This window comes from Diospyros lotus, chromosome 14 (assembly GCF_014633365.1).
Source record: "Diospyros lotus cultivar Yz01 chromosome 14, ASM1463336v1, whole genome shotgun sequence".
NCBI classification, from domain to species: Eukaryota; Viridiplantae; Streptophyta; class Magnoliopsida; order Ericales; family Ebenaceae; genus Diospyros; species Diospyros lotus.
Genome location: NC_068351.1, coordinates 2,247,670 through 2,268,659, shown reverse-complemented (window position 1 = coordinate 2,268,659; position 20,990 = coordinate 2,247,670). Strand labels below are relative to the sequence as shown.

Genomic DNA, 20,990 nt, shown 5'->3' with positions numbered 1-20,990 from the left:
AGATCAGCCTATGCTGCAGAAGTGTCCAATGAAACCAGAAACAACCCAAGTTTGAATCTATCTAAAGATCAGATCCAAGCCTTATACAAGCTGCTCAATCAAGGTACAACCCAATCAAGTTCACCTAATTCTCAAACCACAACATCTATAGCCTTGCAAGGAACTCTCAACACTATTCCTTAATTTCAAAGAGGCTTCCTAAGAATGTGTGGATAGTTGATACTGGTGCATCAAATCATATGTCAAATTTTGAATGTTTAATGCCTGAGTGTACACCTTGTAACTCCTCTATTGATATATCTATGGCTAATGGCACAACCTCCCTTGCCTTGGGAATTGGAACAATATTTATCTCGAAACTAAGTCTCAAATATGTACTACATGTTCCTGGGTTGCAACACAATTTACTATCAGTTAGTAGAGTTACCAAGGATATGAACTACAGTGTAATATTTTACCCATCCTGTTGAAGATTGTCTCGAGTTAGTGATAGGATTTTGTGCAGTTGTTTATATGCGGTTAATGGTTAGTTGATAGGCGTTGGGCCTTAAGTGTAATTAGTTTAAAGTTTGAGGGTCAAACTGTAAATATCAATTATGTGCCTAGGAAATTTCACTGTTGTCTATAAATAGAGTAGTGAGGGCTAGGGGTTAGAGGGCCGCATGTTCTCTTTCTGTTTTTCATGAAAGCTTTGAGAGTGGAAGGCTATATGTGTGTGTAAGTAGTCTTTGTACATTCTTGGGAGAGGCTTGTATTGTGAGAGAGAGAAAGAGGGGAGTTGCTGTACTGATCATCTATCAAATAAAGATGTTGTGCTCGGGTTTGAAGGCTGGATGTAGGGCTGATTCAAGCCGGCCTGAACTAGGATAATCTTTGTCTCCTTGTGTGGTTTGATGTTTTCATTTCTTGTTCTGTTCTTGCGTTAAATTTCTGTTTTTTAGTATATGGTTGTGTTGTGGTATGTTGGTTGGGTGAGCTGTGAGTGTTGTGAGGTGTTTGAGTGGTTTCTTGGGTGATTTAAAGGCTGCCAGTGTTCCCAATTTCTAACACATCCTATTGTTTATTTCAGGATCAAGCATCGAGGAGGATGATTGGCAGTGCTAAGGCAATGGACGGTCTTTACTAGATGGCAGGGGATCTCCCAAATACCTCTTCAAATAAAGTTGTCCTAAAGTTGACAACCAATGCCAAAGTCTTGTTATGGCATAAACGTTTAGGACACCCTAGCTTCCCTTTTCTAAAATCCTTGTATCCTGAAATTTTCATCAATAAAAAGCAAGTTTTTTCATGTGAACAGTGCACTCTTGCAAAACAGCCTAGATCACACCATTCTATTCAACCATATAAACCCTCAAAACCATTTCACTTGATACATAGTGATATTTGTGGTCCTTCTAAATGTCCTAATATCACTGGTTCTAAATGGTTTATAACCTTCATTGATGATCATTCTAGAGCTTGTTGGGTGTACCTAATGAAGGAAAATCAGAAGCTAGTAGCATTTTCCAAATATTTCACAAATTCATTTTGAATATATTCCAAACTTCTATTCAAATCCTTTGAATTGCCAATGGCCGAGAGTATTTTTCTCATGATTTCACAAACTACTTGGCCGAACATGGTATTTTTCATCAAAACTCTTGTCCATATACACCCCAACAAAATGGGGTGGTTGAAAGGAAAAATAGAGATCTCCTAGAAATGGCTAGAGCTATGGTGTTTACTACCAATATTCCTCATTTCTATTGAGGAGAAGTTGTCCTTACAACAACTTATTTGATCAACCGTCTTCCTTCTAAAACCTTGCAATTCCAAACTCCCCTTAGCACGCTCTGTACTCTATATCCAAATGCTCCCTATATATCTTCAATTGATCCTAAGGTATTTGGATGCTTTGTGTATGTTCACAACAATGCTCTCTCTCGAACCTAATTAGACCCCAAGGCCCACAAGTGTATCTTTATTGTGTATTCTCCCTCCCAAAAGGGATACAAGTGCTATTGTCCTACCAATTGCAAATTTTGTGTCTATTGATGTCACTTTCTATGAGGGTCTCCCGTTTTATCCCTCTCATGCTTCTCGTGAAGTAACTAATGATTCTTTCCTTTTCGTCTTTCCTCTTGATCTTACACTGCCGGTATGTTCTCAAGGGGGAGCATCCTCAGCATCACCTCGTGACTAACACACTGGCAGAATCTATTAAGAGGCTATTTGGCTTAGCGGTTTAACCGCTTATAAGTTATGCACCTTTTGGCGGTTAAACGTTTGGCTTGAATAATTAGCTTAAACACTATATGGCTGAAAAGTTGTTATAACAGCATTTAGGAAAAGCTGGTACCCCCTAGCTTTGGCAAAAGAAGCTGCTACGTTGATCGAGAAAAATACCATTATATCCTCAGAAGCTCTCTTCTCCCATCATCTTCTCCAACCTCTCTTATGCCTTTTACCTGTTGCTGCCGTTGCCGCCCGTCGTCGCCCAGCTAGAGCCGCCGCAATGTGCCATCACCGGTCCTTCTTCCAGATCCAGATCCGCCGCCCAGCGCCGTCGACCCTCCATCGCTAGTCACCGTTGCCATCAGCCACCGCCTCCTCCACCAGGCATCCCCAATCGACCGTAACTGTAAGTGTATATATATTGTATATATATATTAATGATAATATTTTTTAAGGAAAAAAATAAAAGATGTAATATATATTGTATTAATATATTTTTTAATAGATATTTATAATTTATCTAACATTTAGAAATTAATTTATAATTTTTTTATAAAAAATAGAATTTTTATAAATTTTATTTGTATTATTTAGTATCATGTCTATTTTAGTCTTTTTTTCAAGTTTTGACAACTTATCAGTTTTTATAAATCAAACACATAACTATTAACTGACAGTTTAAAAACATATTTATCCAAACACGTTATCAACTTAAACACTACACAACTTTTATACTAACAGCTACCTCACATAAAAGCTCCAATAAAAAAGGGTAAGCCAAACAGCCTCTAAACCTATTGCCTCTAATTACTCTGATTGTAATACCCCAGAATTTGATGTAAAGCTTGAATGTTACAATGAAGTGAATGGTATTTTGATTTAGGGGAAGGAGATAGATCCTTAATTCTATTGAACTACAAATGTGGAAAGAAGGTCAGAAGTACCTAGGAAAATAATTAACAAGATAGGATCTTGTGATTAAAGTGTTTTAAATGGAAGTTTAGGGTTAAAGTGTAAACAGAAATGGTTTTAAGGCATTAAACTGGATCCAAGTGCAAATATCACAACTTGTAAAAGAGTTAGCTTGTTTCCAACAAAAGGAATGAATGTAATAATGAGTCCTTATCCTAGAAGACATGAGTTGGAGAGATAGGATTGGATTTGAGAATTTTACCCTAAAGTCTTGAGGAAGAATGGTTGTAATGATTAATTTTACCCTAAAAGTCTAAGATGACATAACTTGGAAGACTAGGATTGGCTTACAAAAGAAGAAGATAATAGTGCTTATCCTAAAGACCACGTGGGGGTGTATTTGGAGGCTTAGGATTGGAAGGAATGGAGACTTGCTTTGAAAGATAGAATCAAAGAAGGAAAAATCAAAGATTGTAATGATAGTTAGGGTAGAAAATGAGGTAACTTTGGGGCTAAGAGAAATCTTGAGATTTGGGACTTGAGAGACTATAAAAGGAGAGGAGGAGAGACCCACGTGAAACTAAAAGCATAGGAAAAGAACAAGTACAAGAAATTCAAAGAAAAAGCAAAGAAGGAAAGATAGAGATACCTGGTCAGAAAGCAGCAAAAACAAAAAGGAAATTAAAGAGGTAAGCCGATTTTCTTTTCATAAGGTCGTAGAGCACGAAAAGGGGAGTTCATAGGTTCAAACGGAAGGTGAATCGAGGTTAAAATGAATAAGATATAGTCGTTTTAATTTCTAGGTGTAGAATCCGTAAGAAGGAAGGAGACGACACGTGCATCACACGCGCCAGCCGCTGCTGCGCATGGCCACCCTTCTGGTGGCGCGTGAGGGCGCGTGACAGGGCCTCTTCCTCTGTAATTTTGTGGTTTTGCTCCTTAAATCATTCTCTATGGTTATATGTAAAAATATCTTGGATTGGTGACTCGAACTGTATAAAACTGTAGCTAAATCGGGCTAATATCCTATAAACGATGAACCATCAAGGCCAACAGCTAGGGTGAGTGGTTTCTTGCATTATTTGTGCTTCATATTAATCATCTCTTGAATCATTTGTGTTGAATGTGGACCTACTCACTTGCTCTCTTTGTTTAGCATGTTACTTTTCTTGTTTCATCATTCATGGCATGTGGTTTTGTGACAAGCTAGTGGCTGTCATGAGTGGCTCTTGGAGTCACATATGCGTGTTTGAGGTGAGCATGACGTGCCCAGGGGTGATTGCAACACCCTAGCATGGTTTTTACAAAGGGGGTTTCACTTTGCATACTTGCATTTCATACATGATCTATTTCTTTCTTAAAATCATCTCACTTAGATTCATGTGATCTAACTTGGGTTGATGCCCCTGGAACGTTCCACGTTCCAGGTATGTTTGGTATGTCAGGAGCTAAGGAGACGAGAGAGGCAAACGGGAAAGAAACTATGGCCGCTTAATACTTTTCTGTTACTTTATGTAATCTTATTCAAAAATGTTGTAATAATTCGGAGATTATACTTCTTTTTCTTATGTTAGACTTAAACTCTATCGTAATGAAAGGGTTGTACATATTATGCTTGTATGGGAAACCCTTTCAAACTTTCTGGCAGGTTCGATCCATGGTTTTCGCTATTTAGAGTTTCCCTAACACCTCTTGGACGATTTGGTGTATACCTACCTGTGATACTTGAATCGAGGAGGTGTTACAGTGGTATCAAAGCAGGATTATTGTGATTTTGGGTAAGGTATGATTTACCTGACATTGAGGTTTTTGGTGTGTGACAGGATATGGACCCCAATGAAATAGAAAACCAACGCCAAAGGGTTATTACGGGCTGGTGGACTGCGGTGCTTCAGGGACGCGTCATGCAACCTGTTGATGTTCTGGGAACTTTTCTTCACATAGTTGTTCCTGTCATACAACAAGTCCCGCCAGGCCCAGTACTCTCGTATATAGTAGAATTCCAGTTGGGCTACTTGGTGTCCATACTAACCCCAGAGATGCAGGGATTGGCTCATCAACTTTTGGAGCAAGCTATTTACCCTGACACCGAGACATTTGTTGACCATTTGCGCGAGGCAAAACAAAACCAAGGAATTGGAGACGTGTCGGTAGACGTGGATGATCTTGTAGATTTTTCTGAGGAGAGGGAACTCACGCCTCCCACTGCATCAGAGTCAGAGGAGTAGTAGTTTACCATGAGTTAGGAAATTTTGTGGGTTGTAGATATGTACGATAGAGGCCAAATCGGATATACTGTATTATACTAATGATGGTAGGATAGGCATAGTACTTACCCCTTAGTTGTGAGAATTTTGGATTGTATGACAAATAGTATAGCAAATTCGGATGGCATAGATAAGGCTTTAGTAGCTATGTATAACGAGGATGTAACGAAATAATAGTAGTATATGTGTATAACAAGGATGTAATGAATAATAGTGGTATAAAATATGACGGTCTAATGTAAGGTGTAGTAGTATTGTGTAGATGGACATGTACTTGTGTGGTGGGAATAGAAATAGTAAATAGAGTATGTAGACCCTTTGGGATTTTGGACAAGATTAGAGATGAAAAGGATAGAGTTTGAGAAAGACCTCGCAGGCTCTCGGAAGGATACATGTATTCTAAGGACCTAAGGGCACTAGAAAAGTATTTTGTGAGATAGTGATAGGTCTGATCATAAGGGTTAGTGTTATTTTCTTTGAGGATTTTAGAAGCTTCAATTATGATTGTGTGAGAGATGTAATACCCCAGAATTTGATGGTTTTGGATCGTCGAGTGTTCACCATCTAAAACAACCACAAAGTTTATAAGAACGACATTTAAGGATCACATGCTTGAACCCATAAAACAGAGAAACTAGGCTTGTCTCACACAATCATAATTGAAGCTTCTAAAATCCTCAAAGAAAATAACACTAACTCTTATGATCAGACCTATCACTATCTCACAAAATACTTTTCTAGTGCCCTTAGGTCCTTAGAATACCTGTATCCTTCCGAGAGCTTGCAAGGTCTTTCTCAAACTCTATCCTTTTCATCTCTAATCTTGTCCAAAATCCCAAAGGGTCTACATGCTTTGTTTACCATTTCCATTCCCACCACACAAGTACATGTCCATCTACACAATACTACTACACCTTACATTAGACCATCATTTTTTATACCACTACTAATTCATTACATCCTTGTTATACACATATACTACTATTATTTCGTTACATCCTCGTTTTACACAGCTACTAAAGCCTTATCTATGCCATCCGAGTTTGCTATACTATTTGTCATACAATCCAAAATTCCCGCAAGTAAGGGGTAAGTACTATGCCTATCCTACTATCATTAGTATAATACAGTATATCCGATTTGGCCTCTATCGTACATATCTACAACCCACAAAATTTCCTAACTCATGGTAGACTACTCCTCCTCTGACTCTGATGCAGTGGGAGGCGTGAGTTCCCTCTCCTTAGGAAAATCTACAAGATCATCCACGTCTACCGGCACGTCTCCAATTCCTTGGTTTTCTTCTGCCTTGCGCAAATGGTCAACAAATGTCTCGGTGTCAGGGTAAATAGCTTGCTCCAAAAGTTGATGAGCCAATCCCTGCATCTCTGGGGTTAATATGGACACCAAGTAGCCCAATTGGAGTTCTACTATATACGGGAGTACTGGGCCTGGCGGGACTTGCTGTATGACAGGAACAACTATGTGAAGAAAAGTTCCCAGAACATCAACAGGTTACATGACGCGTCCCTGAAGCACCGCAGTCCACCAGCCCGTAATAGCCCTTTGGCGTTGGTTTTCTATTTCGTTGGGGTCCATATCCTGTCACACATCAAAAACCTCAAAGTCAGGTAAATCATATCTTACCCAAAATCATAATAATCTTGCTCTGATACCACTGTAACACCTCCTCAATTCAAGTATCACAGGTAGGTATACACCTAATCGCCCAAGAGGTGTTAGGGAAACCCTAAATAGCGAAAACCATGGATCGAACCTGCCAGAAAGTTTGAAAGAGTTTCCCATACAAGCATAACATGTACAAGCCTTTCATTACGATAGAGTTTAAGTCTAACATAAGAAAAAGAAGTATAATCTCCGAATTATTACAACATTTTTTAATAAGATTACATAAAGTAACAGAAAAGTATTAAGCGGCCATAGTTTCTTTCCTGTTTGCCTCGCTCACCTCCTTAGCTCCTGACATACCAAACATATCTGGAACGTTCCAGGGGCATCAACCCAAGTTAGATTATATGAATCTAAGTGAGATGGTTTTAAGAAAGAAATAGATCATGTATGAAATGCAAGTATGCAAAGCGAAACCCCATTTGTGGAAGCCATGCCAGGGTGTTGCAATTATCCCTGCGCATGCCATGCTCACCTTAAACACGCATATGTGACTCCAAGAGCCACTCATGACGGCCACTAGCTTGCCACAAAACCACATGCCATGAAATGATTAAACAAGAAAAGTAACATGCTAAACAAAGAGAGCAAGTGATTAGGTCCACATTCAACACAAATGATTCAAGAGATGATCAATATGAAGCACAAATAATGCAAGAAACCACTCACCCTAGCTGTTGGCCTTGACGGTTCACCGTTTATAGGAATTTTAGCCCGGTTTAGCTGCAATTTCATACAGTTCGAGTCACCAATCCAAGATATTTTTACATATAAACATAAAGAATGATTTAAGGAGCAAAACCACAAAATTACAGAGGAAGAGGCCCTGTCACACGCCACCAGAAGGGTGGCCACGCGCAGTAGTGGCTGGCGCGTGTGATGCACGCGCCGTCTCCTTCCTTCTTACGAATTCTGCACCTAGAAATTAAAACGGCTATATCTTATTCATTTGAACCCCGATTCACCTTCCGTTTAAACCTATGGACTCCCCTTTTCGTGCTTTATGACCCTACGGAAAGAAAATCGGCTTACCTCTTTGATTTCCTTTCTGTTTTTGCTACTTTCTGACCAGGTATCTCTATCTTTGCTTTTTCTTTGGATTTCTTGCACTTGTTCTTTTCCTATGCTTTTAGTTTCACATAGGTCTCTCCTCCTCCCCTTTTATAGTCTCTCAAGTCCCAAATCTCAAGATTTCTCTTAGCCCCTAGGTTACCTCATTTTCTACCCTAGCTATCATTACAATATTTGATTTTTCCTTCTTTGATTCTATCTTTCAAAGCAAGTCTCCATTCCTTCCAATCTTAAGCCTCCAAATACACCCCCATGTGGCCTTTAGGATAAACACTATTATCTTCTTCTTTTGTAAGCCAATCCTAGTCTTCCAAGTTATGTCATCTTAGACTTTTAGGGTAAAATTAATCATTACAACCATTCTTCCTTAAGACTTTAGGGTAAAATTCTCAAATCCTATCTCTCCAACTCATGTCTTCTAGGATAAGGAATCATTATTGCATTTATTCCTTTTGTTGGAAACAAGCTAACCCTTTTACAAGTTGTGATATTTGCACTTGGATCTAGTTTAATGCCCTAAAACCATTTCTGTTTACACTTTAGCCCTAAACTTCCATTTGAAACACTTTAATCATAAGATCCTATCTTGTTAAATCTTTTCCTAGGTACTTCTGACCTTCTTTCCACATTTGCAGTTCAATAGAATTAAGGATCTATCTCCTTCCCCTAAATCAAAATATCATTCACTTCATTGTAACATTCAAGCTTTACATCAAATTCTGGGGTATTACATCCCCCCCCCCTTAAAATAAATTTCGTCCCCGAAATTTTCTTAAGTCTCCATAAAGTCAAAGAGGTTTGGATAATTTTGCCGAATCTCTTCTTCTCTTTCCCAAGTAGCTTCTTCAATGTTGTGATGTCTCCACAGGACTTTCACTAACGGTATCGTCTTGTTCCTTTGTATCCAAAATTTCGACTGGTTCTTCGAGATATGTTAAATCTTCTCGTAGCTCGATAGCCTCTACAAGAATCTTCTAGGTGGGATCAGGCTCATGTTTCCAGAGTCGTGAGACATGGAAAACATTATGTATGTTGGACATTGTCGGAGGTAATGCCAAACGATAAGCAACTATCCCGACTCGCTCAAGATCTCATATGGTCTGATGTATCTAGGGCTCAACTTCCCTTTCTTCTTTCCTTGGGATATTACTTGAGAGGGTATGATCTTCAAATATACTTTATCGCCTGGTTGAAACTCCAAGTCTCTTCTCCGGTGGTCTGCATAAAACTTTTGTCTACTCTGAGCCATTTTGATCCGTTCTTGGATTATCTTGATTTTCTCATTTGTTTGCTGCACAATTTTAGGTCCTGTTATTTGCCCTTCTCCTACTTCCGTCCAGCATAGAGGAGTTCTACATTTTCGACTGTAGAGAGCTTCGTAGGGGGCCATTCTGACACTGCTATGGAAACTGTTATTATATGTGAACTCAATTAAAGGCAGATGTTCTTCCCATCCCTTTGAGAAGTCAATTACACACGCTCTCAGCATGTCTTCCAATGTTTGGATGGTTCGTTCCGACTGGCCATCTGTTTGTGGATGGTATGCAGTACTCATCTGCAAGCGTGTTCCCAGACGCTCTTGCAAGCTTCTCCAAAACCGAGAGGTAAATCTTAGATCTCTATCAGAGACAATGTTGACTGGTACCCCATGTAGTCTGACGATTTCTTTTATGTACAACTGAGCTAGTTTGCTAATAGGTTGTCCTGTCTTCATTGACAAGAAGTGTACAGACTTTGTCAATCTGTTCACAATCACCCAAATCGCGTCATTCCCCGAGGGTCCTTTTGGAAATCCTATTACGAAATCCATAGTGATATGTTCCCACTTCCACTCAAGAATTTCCAAAGGTTGCAATTTTCCAGCCGGTCTTTGGTGCTCAATCTTGATTCTTTGATAGGTATCACACCGAGCCACCTGTCGCGCTACATCTTTTTTCATTCCCGGCCACCAATATACACTTTTCAATTCCCTATACATTTTCGTAGTGCCAGGATGAATCGTATAGTTGGCTCTATGAGCTTCGTGAATTAGCTCCCTGATGAAGCAATTGCATTAGCTGCTGCATCACATATAGAGAGGGAACTGCAGATAACACCATGGAACTTGAGTAGCAATTTTGTTGCTTGTACAAGTCAGGTAACTATATTTTTTTTCCGTGTAAATAAGTCAGGCAACTATATTAACCTTGTTACGTGATTTCTTAGTAGTTCTGCTGTTCATGCTCTTGTTGGTCAAATATTTGTCTGAACTTGGACAGTTGCATGGTATTTTTGTTGAGGGGCTTAATGATTCAAACTGTCCACCATTAACTCAGTGCTGGGAAGTTGGTCAGCTTACAGGCATTTACAGTGGAGAATGATAATATTAATTTCACCTTTTAAACTGTTCTTTCTCTCTCCCTCCTCCCTTTTTCCATGCAATCCAGTATCTAGGATCTTCCCCCATCATATTTATACTCCATAATTTAACATGCTCGAGCTTACAACTGTTGTGTCTTTGATTATACCTCGGAAAGCTCCATATCCTCCCAGCCTAAGGAAGTCATTGCATGCCCACACTTAGGTGTTGATCTTCTTTTCTTCATTGTTTTGCAGGACAGAGAAAATATTGAGCGTTTGGAAATTACTGGTGTTGGTGATCCATCTGGAAGGGGCCTGGGTTTCAGCTATGTCCGCACTGCTCCAAAGGCACCAATATCAAATGCACTGACAAAGAAAAAAACAGCTGTTAGTCGGGGAAGTTCAACTGTGACGGGAACAGATGCTGATCTTCATAGATTGAGCATGGAAGCTGCACGAGAGGTGTGCTTATTTCTCTTTTCCTTTTAAGTAATTATCAGGTTCTATCATGTTTTACTTGAACCTGATAAGACTTTGTATGAAATTAGTTTTATGTAGAGGACATTATACCTCAATGCTTAATCCAGTTCAAAAAGGCTACATTCTAGTTTTTCTCTGCTCGGTATGATTGGGTAAAGCATAAATTTTCCTTTGGCTCAAGAGTGGCATTAATGGTTAACTTAAGTTTTGTTTACACTGCCTATTGTGTGACGATATTGATGCAAAATTCTTGCTTTTGTTAGTTAAAAAGCATGCTGCCCAGCTAATTGTATTTCACCATCCAATTTAGAGCAGGATTGCCTTACATGATTAGGGCTGCAAATGAGCTAAGCCCATAAAAGCTCAAGTTTGTTTGTTTAGATTTGAGCCCAAGCTCGAGCTTGAGTCAAGCTCAAAAGCAAGGCTCAAACTTGTTTGTTTAGAAGCTTGTTAACCTCAAACTTAGCTCATTTATATTAAATGAGCTATAAGCAAGCTTCATAAAAGCTTTTTCATAAATTTTAAATTTTAAAGTCGTTATAAGCTTGATTTTAGGCTCATTTATGTAGAACATATAAACTTAATGTATTTCAATATATATCTATATGTTGAATGTATAAATAATATGGTAAAAAATGTATCAATTGTAAAAACAACCCATTATTTCAAAATATGTTCCATACAAGCCTATAAATGAGGCAGCAAATGGTCCATGAACGAGCTTGTTCACGAGGCCAAATGAGCCAAGCACTTGAAGGCTCAAGCTTGGCTCATATACTAAATGAGCTTAAAAATCGAGTTCATGCTTGTTTATTTAACTAAATAAGCAAGTTTGAATAAGCCCTAATTGAGATAAGTTTCGAGCCGTTTGCAAGCAGCTCTATTCACTTGCAGGCCTATGCATGATACAAGGCAACATGATGAAATCAGTGGTGGTATAAAATTTGTAGGCCCTTGGCCAAAAGATAACCACATGGCATATGTGGCTCGTACATGCAAGATAGCTCAACCTTAAAATGTTTGAATTGGATTAGGGCATTTGACCTGAGGGATAACATTTATAATTTGGGACCTGAAGTTTTGCTCACTCAGGAGATTATTAATGCCCAGCAGCAGTTTCTTTGCTGCGTGATCTTCTTTGAGTCATTGGGGCACTGGCACCATCTTGGACAATTGAATATTCAGTCAGGAGTCTCCTCTGAGTCATTTGACCTTGTTATTGATTGGCAGGACAAGGAAGGAGTGAAAAAGCTTTTCTGCTTTGGTTTTAATTTGTATCTTGCGGTTTGGTGGTCAAAGCTTGAAGGCTTGTCAGAGGCAACATCCATCCACATCAGGCCGAGGATGAGATTTTGGGGCATTCAAGTGATCATTCTGAGTAGGATGGACCAAGTTCAGATTGCCACCTGGAGTTTGAGAATATATACCCTCTTTTAGACGGGATAATTTGCAGAGTTTAACAAACTCTTATCACTAAGGAGTTTCAACGGATCTATCCCATTTGTTTGCGGTTGCCTCATATAGTATAGTGATCTTGTCACTCCAGTCGGACTAAGAGATTTATAATCTTTTTGGGTGATTGTAGTGTAATCTTGAGGATTTTGTATTTTGGAAGTCACTCCAGAAGTTGTGTAAATGTCTACCTTTAATAGATCATTTCTTCGTTGGTGAGACATTTTCTGATGTAAATAACAACCATCAAGAGCAACAATCTAGAAAAAGTAATTTAACAAGAAGTTGCAGGTTTCCTAATAGGATCTGTGTACATTTTACATCTTTTGTTCAGTAAGATTTAAGGAAATCTGTTTTGCCTAAATTGTGTATTGTTGTTCTTAGTTCAGTACGCTGTCCATTCCAGGTTCTCCTCAAGTTCAATGTACCAGAGGAACAAATTGCAAAACAAACTAGGTGGCATCGAATTGCTATGATTCGGAAGCTTTCAAGTGAGCAAGCTGAATCTGGCATCAAGGTTGACCCAACAACAATAAGCAAGTATGCACGTGGACAGCGTATGTCCTTTCTCCAGCTTCAGCAACAACAACAACAACAACATATCTAGCCTTTATCCCACTATGTGGGGTCGGCTACATGAATTCTAGACTTCCATGTATTTCTGTCTTTTGTCATATCCTCATTTAGATCCATATATTTCATATCAAATTTTAATGTCTCTCCCAAAGTCTTCTTGGGTCTACCTCTACCTCTTTTTGTGACTAATTGTTCCATTTCATCAACTCTCCTCACAGGAGCATCTCTTAGTCTCCTTCTCACATGACCAAACCATCTTAGTCTAGTCTCTCTCATCTTCTCCTCGATTGGCACTATTCCTACCTTATTACGAATAACTTCATTTCTAATTTTATCCTTTCTTGTATGTCTGCACATCCATCTTAACATTCTCATCTCCGCTACACTCGTCTTTTGCTCATGCTGGTATTTGACTGCCCAACATTCTGAGCCATACAGCAAGACTGATCTTATAGCTGTCCTATAAAATTTTTCTTTCAATTTTAATAGGATTTTACCATCACATAACACCCCCGATGCATTTCTCCATTTTAGCCAACCTGCCTTAATTCTATGTGCGACATCCTCGTGGATTTCTCCATCTTTTTGAATCACTGATCCCAAATATCAAAAATGGTCTTTTTTTTGTAAGATTTGGTCTTCTAATTTTATTATAACATCATCCACTCTTGCATTTTTACTAAATTTGCATTCCATATATTCTTTTTTCTTTCTACTTAATTTAAATCCCTTAGATTCTAAATTGTTTCTCCACAACTCAAGCTTAGTGTTCACTCCTTCTTTTGTTTCATCCACCAACACTATGTCGTCTGCAAATAGCATACACCATGGCACATCTGTCTGAATATCTTTAGTGAGTTCATCTATTACTAGGGCAAATAAGTATGGACTTAGTGCAGAACCTTGATGCAATCCTATTGTAGTTGTAAATGGTTCAGTATCCCCTCCGCATGTTCTGACCCTTGTTTCTATACCATGATACATGTCCTTAAGGGCTTATATATAGGCTATTTTGACTCATTTCTTCTCTAAAACCTTCCATAATACTTCTCTAGGGACCCTATCATAGACCTTTTCTAGATCTATAAACACCATATGTAGATCCTTCTGATGATCTCGATACATTTCCATTAGACGCCTCAGTAAATATATAGCTTCCATTGTTGACCTACCAGGCATGAAACCAAACTGATTTTCTGACACCTTTGTTTCCTTTCTGAGCCTCTACTCTATTACTCTCTCCCAGAGTTTCATGGTATGACTCATTAACTTAATTCCTTTATAATTTTCACAGTTTTGAACATCTCCTTTGTTCTTGTATATAGGAACCAAAGTACTCTTTCTCTACTCATCTGACATCTTTTTTGATTTAAGGATGGCGTTAAATAGTTGCGTTAGCCAGGAAATGCCCTCTTCTCCCATGCATTCCATGCTTCTATTGGTATATTATCTGGTCCCACTGCCTTATGATTTTTCATCTTTTTTAATGCTTGCCTTATTTCATTTGAACTTATACGTCGATAGAATGTGTAGCTCACATTCCCTTCGGAGTTACTAAGATGTCACAACCTAACTCTTGTGTCACCACCATCATTAAATAATTTTGTGAAATACTCCTTCCATCTCTCCTTAATCGCTCCCTCATTTACTAAAACATTTTGATTGTCATCTTTTATGCATTTCACTTGATTTAAATCCCGTGTTTTTCTTTCTCTTGCTTTAGCTAATTTATATATATCCCTTTCTCCATCTTTTGTATCAAGTCGTTTATATAAATTCTCATATGCTTTTGACCTTGCTTTACTAACAGCTCTTTTTGCTGCCTTTTTTGCTTCTTTATAATTTTTTTGATTTTCTTCATTGTTGCATTGATATACTGCCTTATAGCAAGTTTTCTTATTTTTAATTTTCAATTGTACCTCTTCATTCCACCACCAAGACTCCTTAAGGTTAGGGGCTCTACCATTTGTCTCTCCAAGGACTACCTTTGCCGTACTTCTCAGAGCATTAGCCATTTCTTTCCACATTTGGTTTGTCTGTCTTTCTCCATTCCATTCCCTTCTACCCCTTAATTTTTCTTTAAAGATTAGTTGTTTCTCCCCTTTTAAATTCCACCACCTGATTTTTGGATTTTGTTTTATGTGATTTTTTCTCTTCCAATTTCTTACTTGGACGTCAAGTACTAGAAGTCTATGTTGAGCAGTCAAACACTCTCCCGGTATCACCTTACAATTCCTACAACATAACCGATCCTCTTGTCTCATGAGGAAGTAATCTATTTGGGTGCTTGAGGTGATATTTTTATATGTGATTAAGTTTTCGTCCTCTTTTTTGAACCTAGTATTGGTTATGATGAGCCCATATGCCATAGCAAAATCTAGGATAGATTTACCCTTATTATTAATTTCCCCGAATCCATACCCTCCATGTACCTCTCTATATCCGTTTCCGTCTCTACCCACATGCCCATTTAAGTCACCTCCTATAATCACTTTCTCTCCTCTTGGTATCATTTGTCATTTGTATAAGTCCCTCTAGGTCCTCCCAGAATTTTGTTTTTATCTCATCACCTAACCCCGCTTGTGGTGCATATGTATTAAAGATATTCATAGTCATTCTTCCTAGACTAATCTTCACCATAATAATCCTATCCCCTATTCTCTTTACATCCACTACCTCATCTATTAAGCTTTTATCCGTAATAATCCTCACTCCATTTTTCGCTCGATCAGTTCCTGTGTACCATATTTTATACCAGTTTCTGATAAAGTTTTTGCTTTTTTCCCTACCCATCTCGTCTCTTAAAGGCACATAATATTAATTTTTCTCCTAATCATCACATCCACCACTTCCATAGCTTTGCCCGTTAATATTCCTATGTTCCATGACCCAATCCTTAATCTATGATTTTGTTTTTGGCCTTGACTTTGGATTTGATTTTGTTTTTGGCCTTGACTTTGAATTTGATTTTGTTTTTGATTTTGATTTTGGTTTTGATTTTGATTTTAGACTAGCTTCTTTACCCACATCCGTCCAGGCAAATGCGGGAACCCTTGCTCATTTATCACTACATCCGGGCGCCGATGCAGCGGCCCTAGCTCACTTGTCACTACACGGGGGTAGTGTAGCGCGTCGCTATGAAGGGTTACGCCCACGCCCAAACGATTTTTCATAATTTGTCTAGAGTTCATGTTTTGGATCCGACTAAGTTTTACATTGGCTGTCGGCTACCTAACACAACCCTCCTCCTTTATCCGGGCTTGGGACCGGCAGTGGATAACATCCCCAGGCGGAGTTCTCCAGCTTCAGCAACAAATGAGAGAAAAATGTCAGGAAATATGGGATCAGCAAGTTCAAAGTCTTTCTGCTGTTGATGGTGATGAATATGAGAGTGAGTCTGAAGCAAATAGTGACCTGGATTCTTTTGCTGGGGACGTAGAAAATTTGCTGGATGCAGAAGAATGTGAAGAAGGGGAGGGTAACTATGAATCCAAGCATGAAAAATTAGATGGCATGAAAGGGCTTAAAATGAGAAGGCGCCCATTGCAAGCTCAGGCGGAAGAAGAAATTGAAGATGAGGCTGCTGAAGCAGCAGAACTATGCAGGATGCTTATGGACGGTAAGTATTTTACAAATTAGTAGCTTTTTTTTTTTTTTTTTTTCGTGTGTGATTTTATTAGAGCAAATAACTGATTTCAGAAGGTTATGCCAACCTTCTGCAGAGGTAATTAAGCCTTGAATGAAGTTTAGGTAATTTTATCTTTCTGAATGATCTTTTTTCCTCCAATTTTGCTTATATCTCTTTATCTGTGAATCCATGCATATGAAATGTAATGAATATAATTGAGCAGCTCCCTTCTAGTCTAGAAGTTTAGACTACTATGACGCATGTAAACATGTTCTTTAAGATGTCATTTCTTTTGAGTGGACTGTGTATTGCCGATTTTGTGATTAAAACGTTTTAAGTTGTTACCTGGCTGCCTCAATGGCTTGCGGGGTTTCAGGAAACAAATCTGCATCATCATATGTAGTTCACCATATTTTTTTCCCCCAGATGATGAAGCTGAGCGAAAAAAGAAGAAAAAGCCAAGAGCTGCAGGGGAGGGATTGGGACTTGTGGATTCACACTTGAGTCTCAGTTACAATAATGCAGAAGGGGTCAAGAAAACTAGTACAGTGGCTAAGAAAATGGCGAGGACTGGCCAACCTGATGAATCTTATACATCAAAAGAAAATATAATTTGGAATCCAAAGAAGGTTAGACAAGTTTTGGTTTTGATTTTGTTCTATTTGCACATTTTTGTGGATTACCTTTTTTTATATAGATTTTATAACTGGCGCGCTGGAAATGTTTTGTTGCATCATTGTGGTATTGTTAACGTTTTTTGCTGAGCAGGAGGAAAAGCTTCTTGCTAAGAAGAACTTGTCTGGAAAGGCAAAAGTTATGAAAAAGAATGACCTAGAAAGCATGGGCTTACTTAACAAGAAAGTTAAAATATTGGGGGATGGAATTAAGGTAATTATGTCTATTTCTCTCTCTTAACTGCATGAGTCCAGACACAAACAACAGCTTTTTTTTTTCTTTTTTCTTTTTTTTAATTTGTGTGCACGCTCACGTGCGTGCATGTGTTTTTCTTTGTTGCTTATGTAGTTTTCTACACCAGTCATGAATCTGAAGTGACATTTTTTGGGAGATGCATTTTTTTTAGTTTTCCTTACAGTAAGATCTGTGGCCTTTTGGTTTAAATGCTATTTTAATCACACCCCGCCTGTATACATTTTGTCAAGGAAAAGAAATCCGCTAGAGAAAAGTTTGTCTGTGGAGCTTGTGGACAGGTATGCTGCTTAAAGGTTGTCTTGCCCTCCGAGAAACATGAAATTATTTCATTTTGATTTCTCACTTGTGATACCAGCTTGGGCACATGAGGACCAACAAGAATTGCCCAAAGTATGGAGAAGATTTAGATACACAAGTTGAAGGTACAGAACCAGATAAGGCATCCACAAGGGCTAATTCCTCGGATTGCCTGGGTCAAACTCAGCAGAAAACTGTGACAAAGAAGCCTGTACCAAAAGGTGCAACTAAAATGGCTCTCCTTGAAGTTCCTGAGGAGGATAAATCTAGTTCGAAGACAAAAGTTCTGAAGGTCAAATGTGGCACCACTGACAAAGTTCCTGATAGACTTACTCCTTCAGCCTCACAAAGTTCTGAAAGACCGGTGACATCAGATGTAGAAGTTGGGAATAAACCAGCCGTTAAGGTTAACAAGATAATATTCTCAAACAAGATGAAATCCGATGATGCCCCTGTTGAATCTCACAAACCCTCTATTGTGATAAAGCCTCCAGTAGAGACGGAAAAAGACTTGCCCCGGAAGAAGATTATTATTAAACGCCCAAAGGATACTATTAATGTTGACCAGGATAGCAGGGATGGCGAAGCTGGTCTTGAGTACAGGAAGATGAAGAAAATTATTGAATTGTCCCTTCTTGCGGAGCATCAAAGCAAACGCTTACCCGAAGAGAGCTCCAGTAAAAAAGTAGAGAGGATAAAAGATGGTGGGAAGAGGAAGAGAAACATAGAAATGCAGAGAGTGAAAGAGAAGAGAGGTCCAGGAGATTGTATGAACAAAGTAGGATACTGGAAGAGCAAGAGAGGTTAGCTGAGCTCAGGAGATATGAAGAAGCCCTAAGAAGAGAGAGGGAGGAAGAAGAACAACAGAGGGCAAAGAAGAAAAAGAAAAAGAAAAGACCTGAAATAAGAGATGAATCAGATGATTATACAGATGACTTTCGTCCCAGAAGAACTGATAGGAGGCTACCAGAAAGAGAACGAACAGCAAAGAGGCAGCCAATAGTTGAATTGGGAAGGTATGGTGCAGAGTATGCTCCACCAAAAAAATGCCGTAGGGTGGGAGAGGTAATTGTACTCACTTTTTTCTTCTATCCATCTTTTCTCAACCTACGTTGTCAGTTTAGTTTTATTACCTGCCTCTGGAATGCCATTCTGCTGTTTTGTTTGGTTTAATGGATGAACAAACTAAGACAAATATTGGTAAATCCTTGCACACACTACTTGCAGTTGCAGATTGCTTGCTTCTAATTAGAGGAATAGGCGAAAGGATACTATGACATTGAATTTTCTTAAAACTTTCGAAAAACATCTCTATAATGATCTGAATTATTATCTTTATAAGCTTTTTCCAGTTTTGGTAAATTGATTTGCACAAACAGGTGTACCCATTTTCCTATATCTGATGTCAAATGCCAGCAAAACTCAGAAATTTGTGCCCATGTATTCTGTTTTTTTTTTTTTTTTTAACTTTTATTTTCCTTGTGGAAAGGGAAAAAAAAGAAAGAGGATTGGGAGGGGAAGAGGGTTTGAGGTTTTCAAGCATATCTTCTTTCTGGCAGTGGCAAATCTTAGGGTGTGTTTGATAGCAGCATTTAGTTGGAAAAGAAAATATTTTCCAACTTGCATGTAAAATAAAATTACCTCCCCCTAGATGGAATTTTCGATGGAAAAAAGGCCAAATGATGCTTTAATGGTTGTATGATGGAATTTAATTCTATAGAAAATGTAGTATGTCAAACAACAAAAATAGAATCCAATTCCTTGGATGAGGCATTTTTCATGGAATTTTCATGCTATCAAAGACAGTATTGTTACAAGTCAAGAAGCCATTAGTTTTAGTTAGGCTTTTGGTAGAATTAGACACCCACTTGGAATCATAATTTACTCAGTTGTACTCGTATGATTTCTTGCAGGTTGGTTTGGCAAACATCTTAGAGGGCATCCTGGAAACCCTGAAGGAGAAGTATGACATATCCTACCTCTTCTTAAAACCGGTGTCCAAGAAGGCGGCCCGGACTACTTGGACGTCATAAGGCGCCCCATGGATCTGTCGACAATCAGGGAGAAGGTGAGGAAGTTCGAGTACAAGAGCCGAGAGGAATTCAGGCACGATGTTTGGCAGATCACCTTCAATGCTCATATATACAATGACAAGCGAAACCCAGGTATTCCCCCCCTTGCAGATCAGCTCCTGGAAATCTGTGACTTTTTGTTAGATGAGAATGCTGCAGCGTTGATGGAAGCTGAAGCTGGAATTGAGTAGAAGGGGGGCAGTTCACTGGAAAGAAAGAATAGAATGTTGTCAATTACATCCTTCCTTTCCCCCACCCCCCATTTGTTTCTTCATCTTCTCTTCTCGTTTCTCTCTCTTCTCCTGTTGTTTGTATGTAATATTCCTCCTTTTGCGATGGTTGCATCGACATTTCTTCTGTATCTTACATTTCTTCCTGCCTATATACAATTAATCACAGAAATAATCAAATGAGCTCCCAAGGATCCAGCCCCCTATACGAGCTACGCCACTGGGCTTTCGATGGGCCTAATGTTATTATTCTTTTTTTTTTTTTTTTTTTTACATTTACAAATATATGAATTGATTTTGTTTTGTAGTATGGTGGTTTTTTGTTTGGTGTGTTTTGTCAGCGTAAGCTCTAATTCTGTTATTTATAATAAGTAACCTTCGTACCCAAAGCGAATGGTTTTTGGGCAATTCCGTTCTTATATTTTTATACAATAATATGGTATAAGCCTGCAGGTTGAGCTATTTGGGCTCGTGTCATGTTAGGCTGGGCCACATGTGGATCGTATCAGATTGGACCCAGCCCGGCCCGGCCCGTTTAATTGTGCTTGGCAGGATGGTTGCAGCATTTACTAAATCATACGTGCTTCCAAATGAGAGAAATGACCTCTCACTAGCAAAACCTTGAAAAACTTTCAATATCCCAACTCCCATTCTAAGAGTGGAAAATGTTTGGTGAGGAGCAAGTAACGAGAGTTCAATCAATTGCCCACATCTAGGGCTCCGTACCAATTAATAGGCATGCCCATACAGGTCTTTGTTTGTCGGATCTTCCTCCACTGTGGAGGCGGCACATCTACGAACAGACTCGAGATGTGAGAACTGAAATCACCTA

At 38.8% G+C, this 20,990-nt stretch overlaps 1 protein-coding gene across 1 annotated transcript in view; it reads left to right on the top strand.

Annotated features, from left to right (window-relative positions):
• The window catches only part of LOC127790102 (transcription initiation factor TFIID subunit 1-like), a 37,805-nt gene extending 17,354 nt beyond the window's left edge, over window positions 1-20,451 (top strand). The window contains 14 exon segments of the mRNA XM_052319389.1: window positions 4,950-5,341; window positions 6,614-6,737; window positions 9,591-9,757; window positions 10,146-10,290; window positions 10,749-10,955; window positions 12,832-12,991; window positions 16,297-16,620; window positions 17,056-17,258; window positions 17,398-17,517; window positions 17,790-17,837; window positions 17,915-18,533; window positions 18,536-18,921; window positions 19,770-19,860; window positions 19,863-20,451. Of these exon segments, the coding sequence (XP_052175349.1) occupies window positions 4,950-5,341; window positions 6,614-6,737; window positions 9,591-9,757; window positions 10,146-10,290; window positions 10,749-10,955; window positions 12,832-12,991; window positions 16,297-16,620; window positions 17,056-17,258; window positions 17,398-17,517; window positions 17,790-17,837; window positions 17,915-18,533; window positions 18,536-18,921; window positions 19,770-19,860; window positions 19,863-20,119 (3,243 nt within the window). The 3' untranslated portion in view covers window positions 20,120-20,451.
• The last annotated feature ends 539 nt before the right edge of the window (window positions 20,452-20,990 follow it).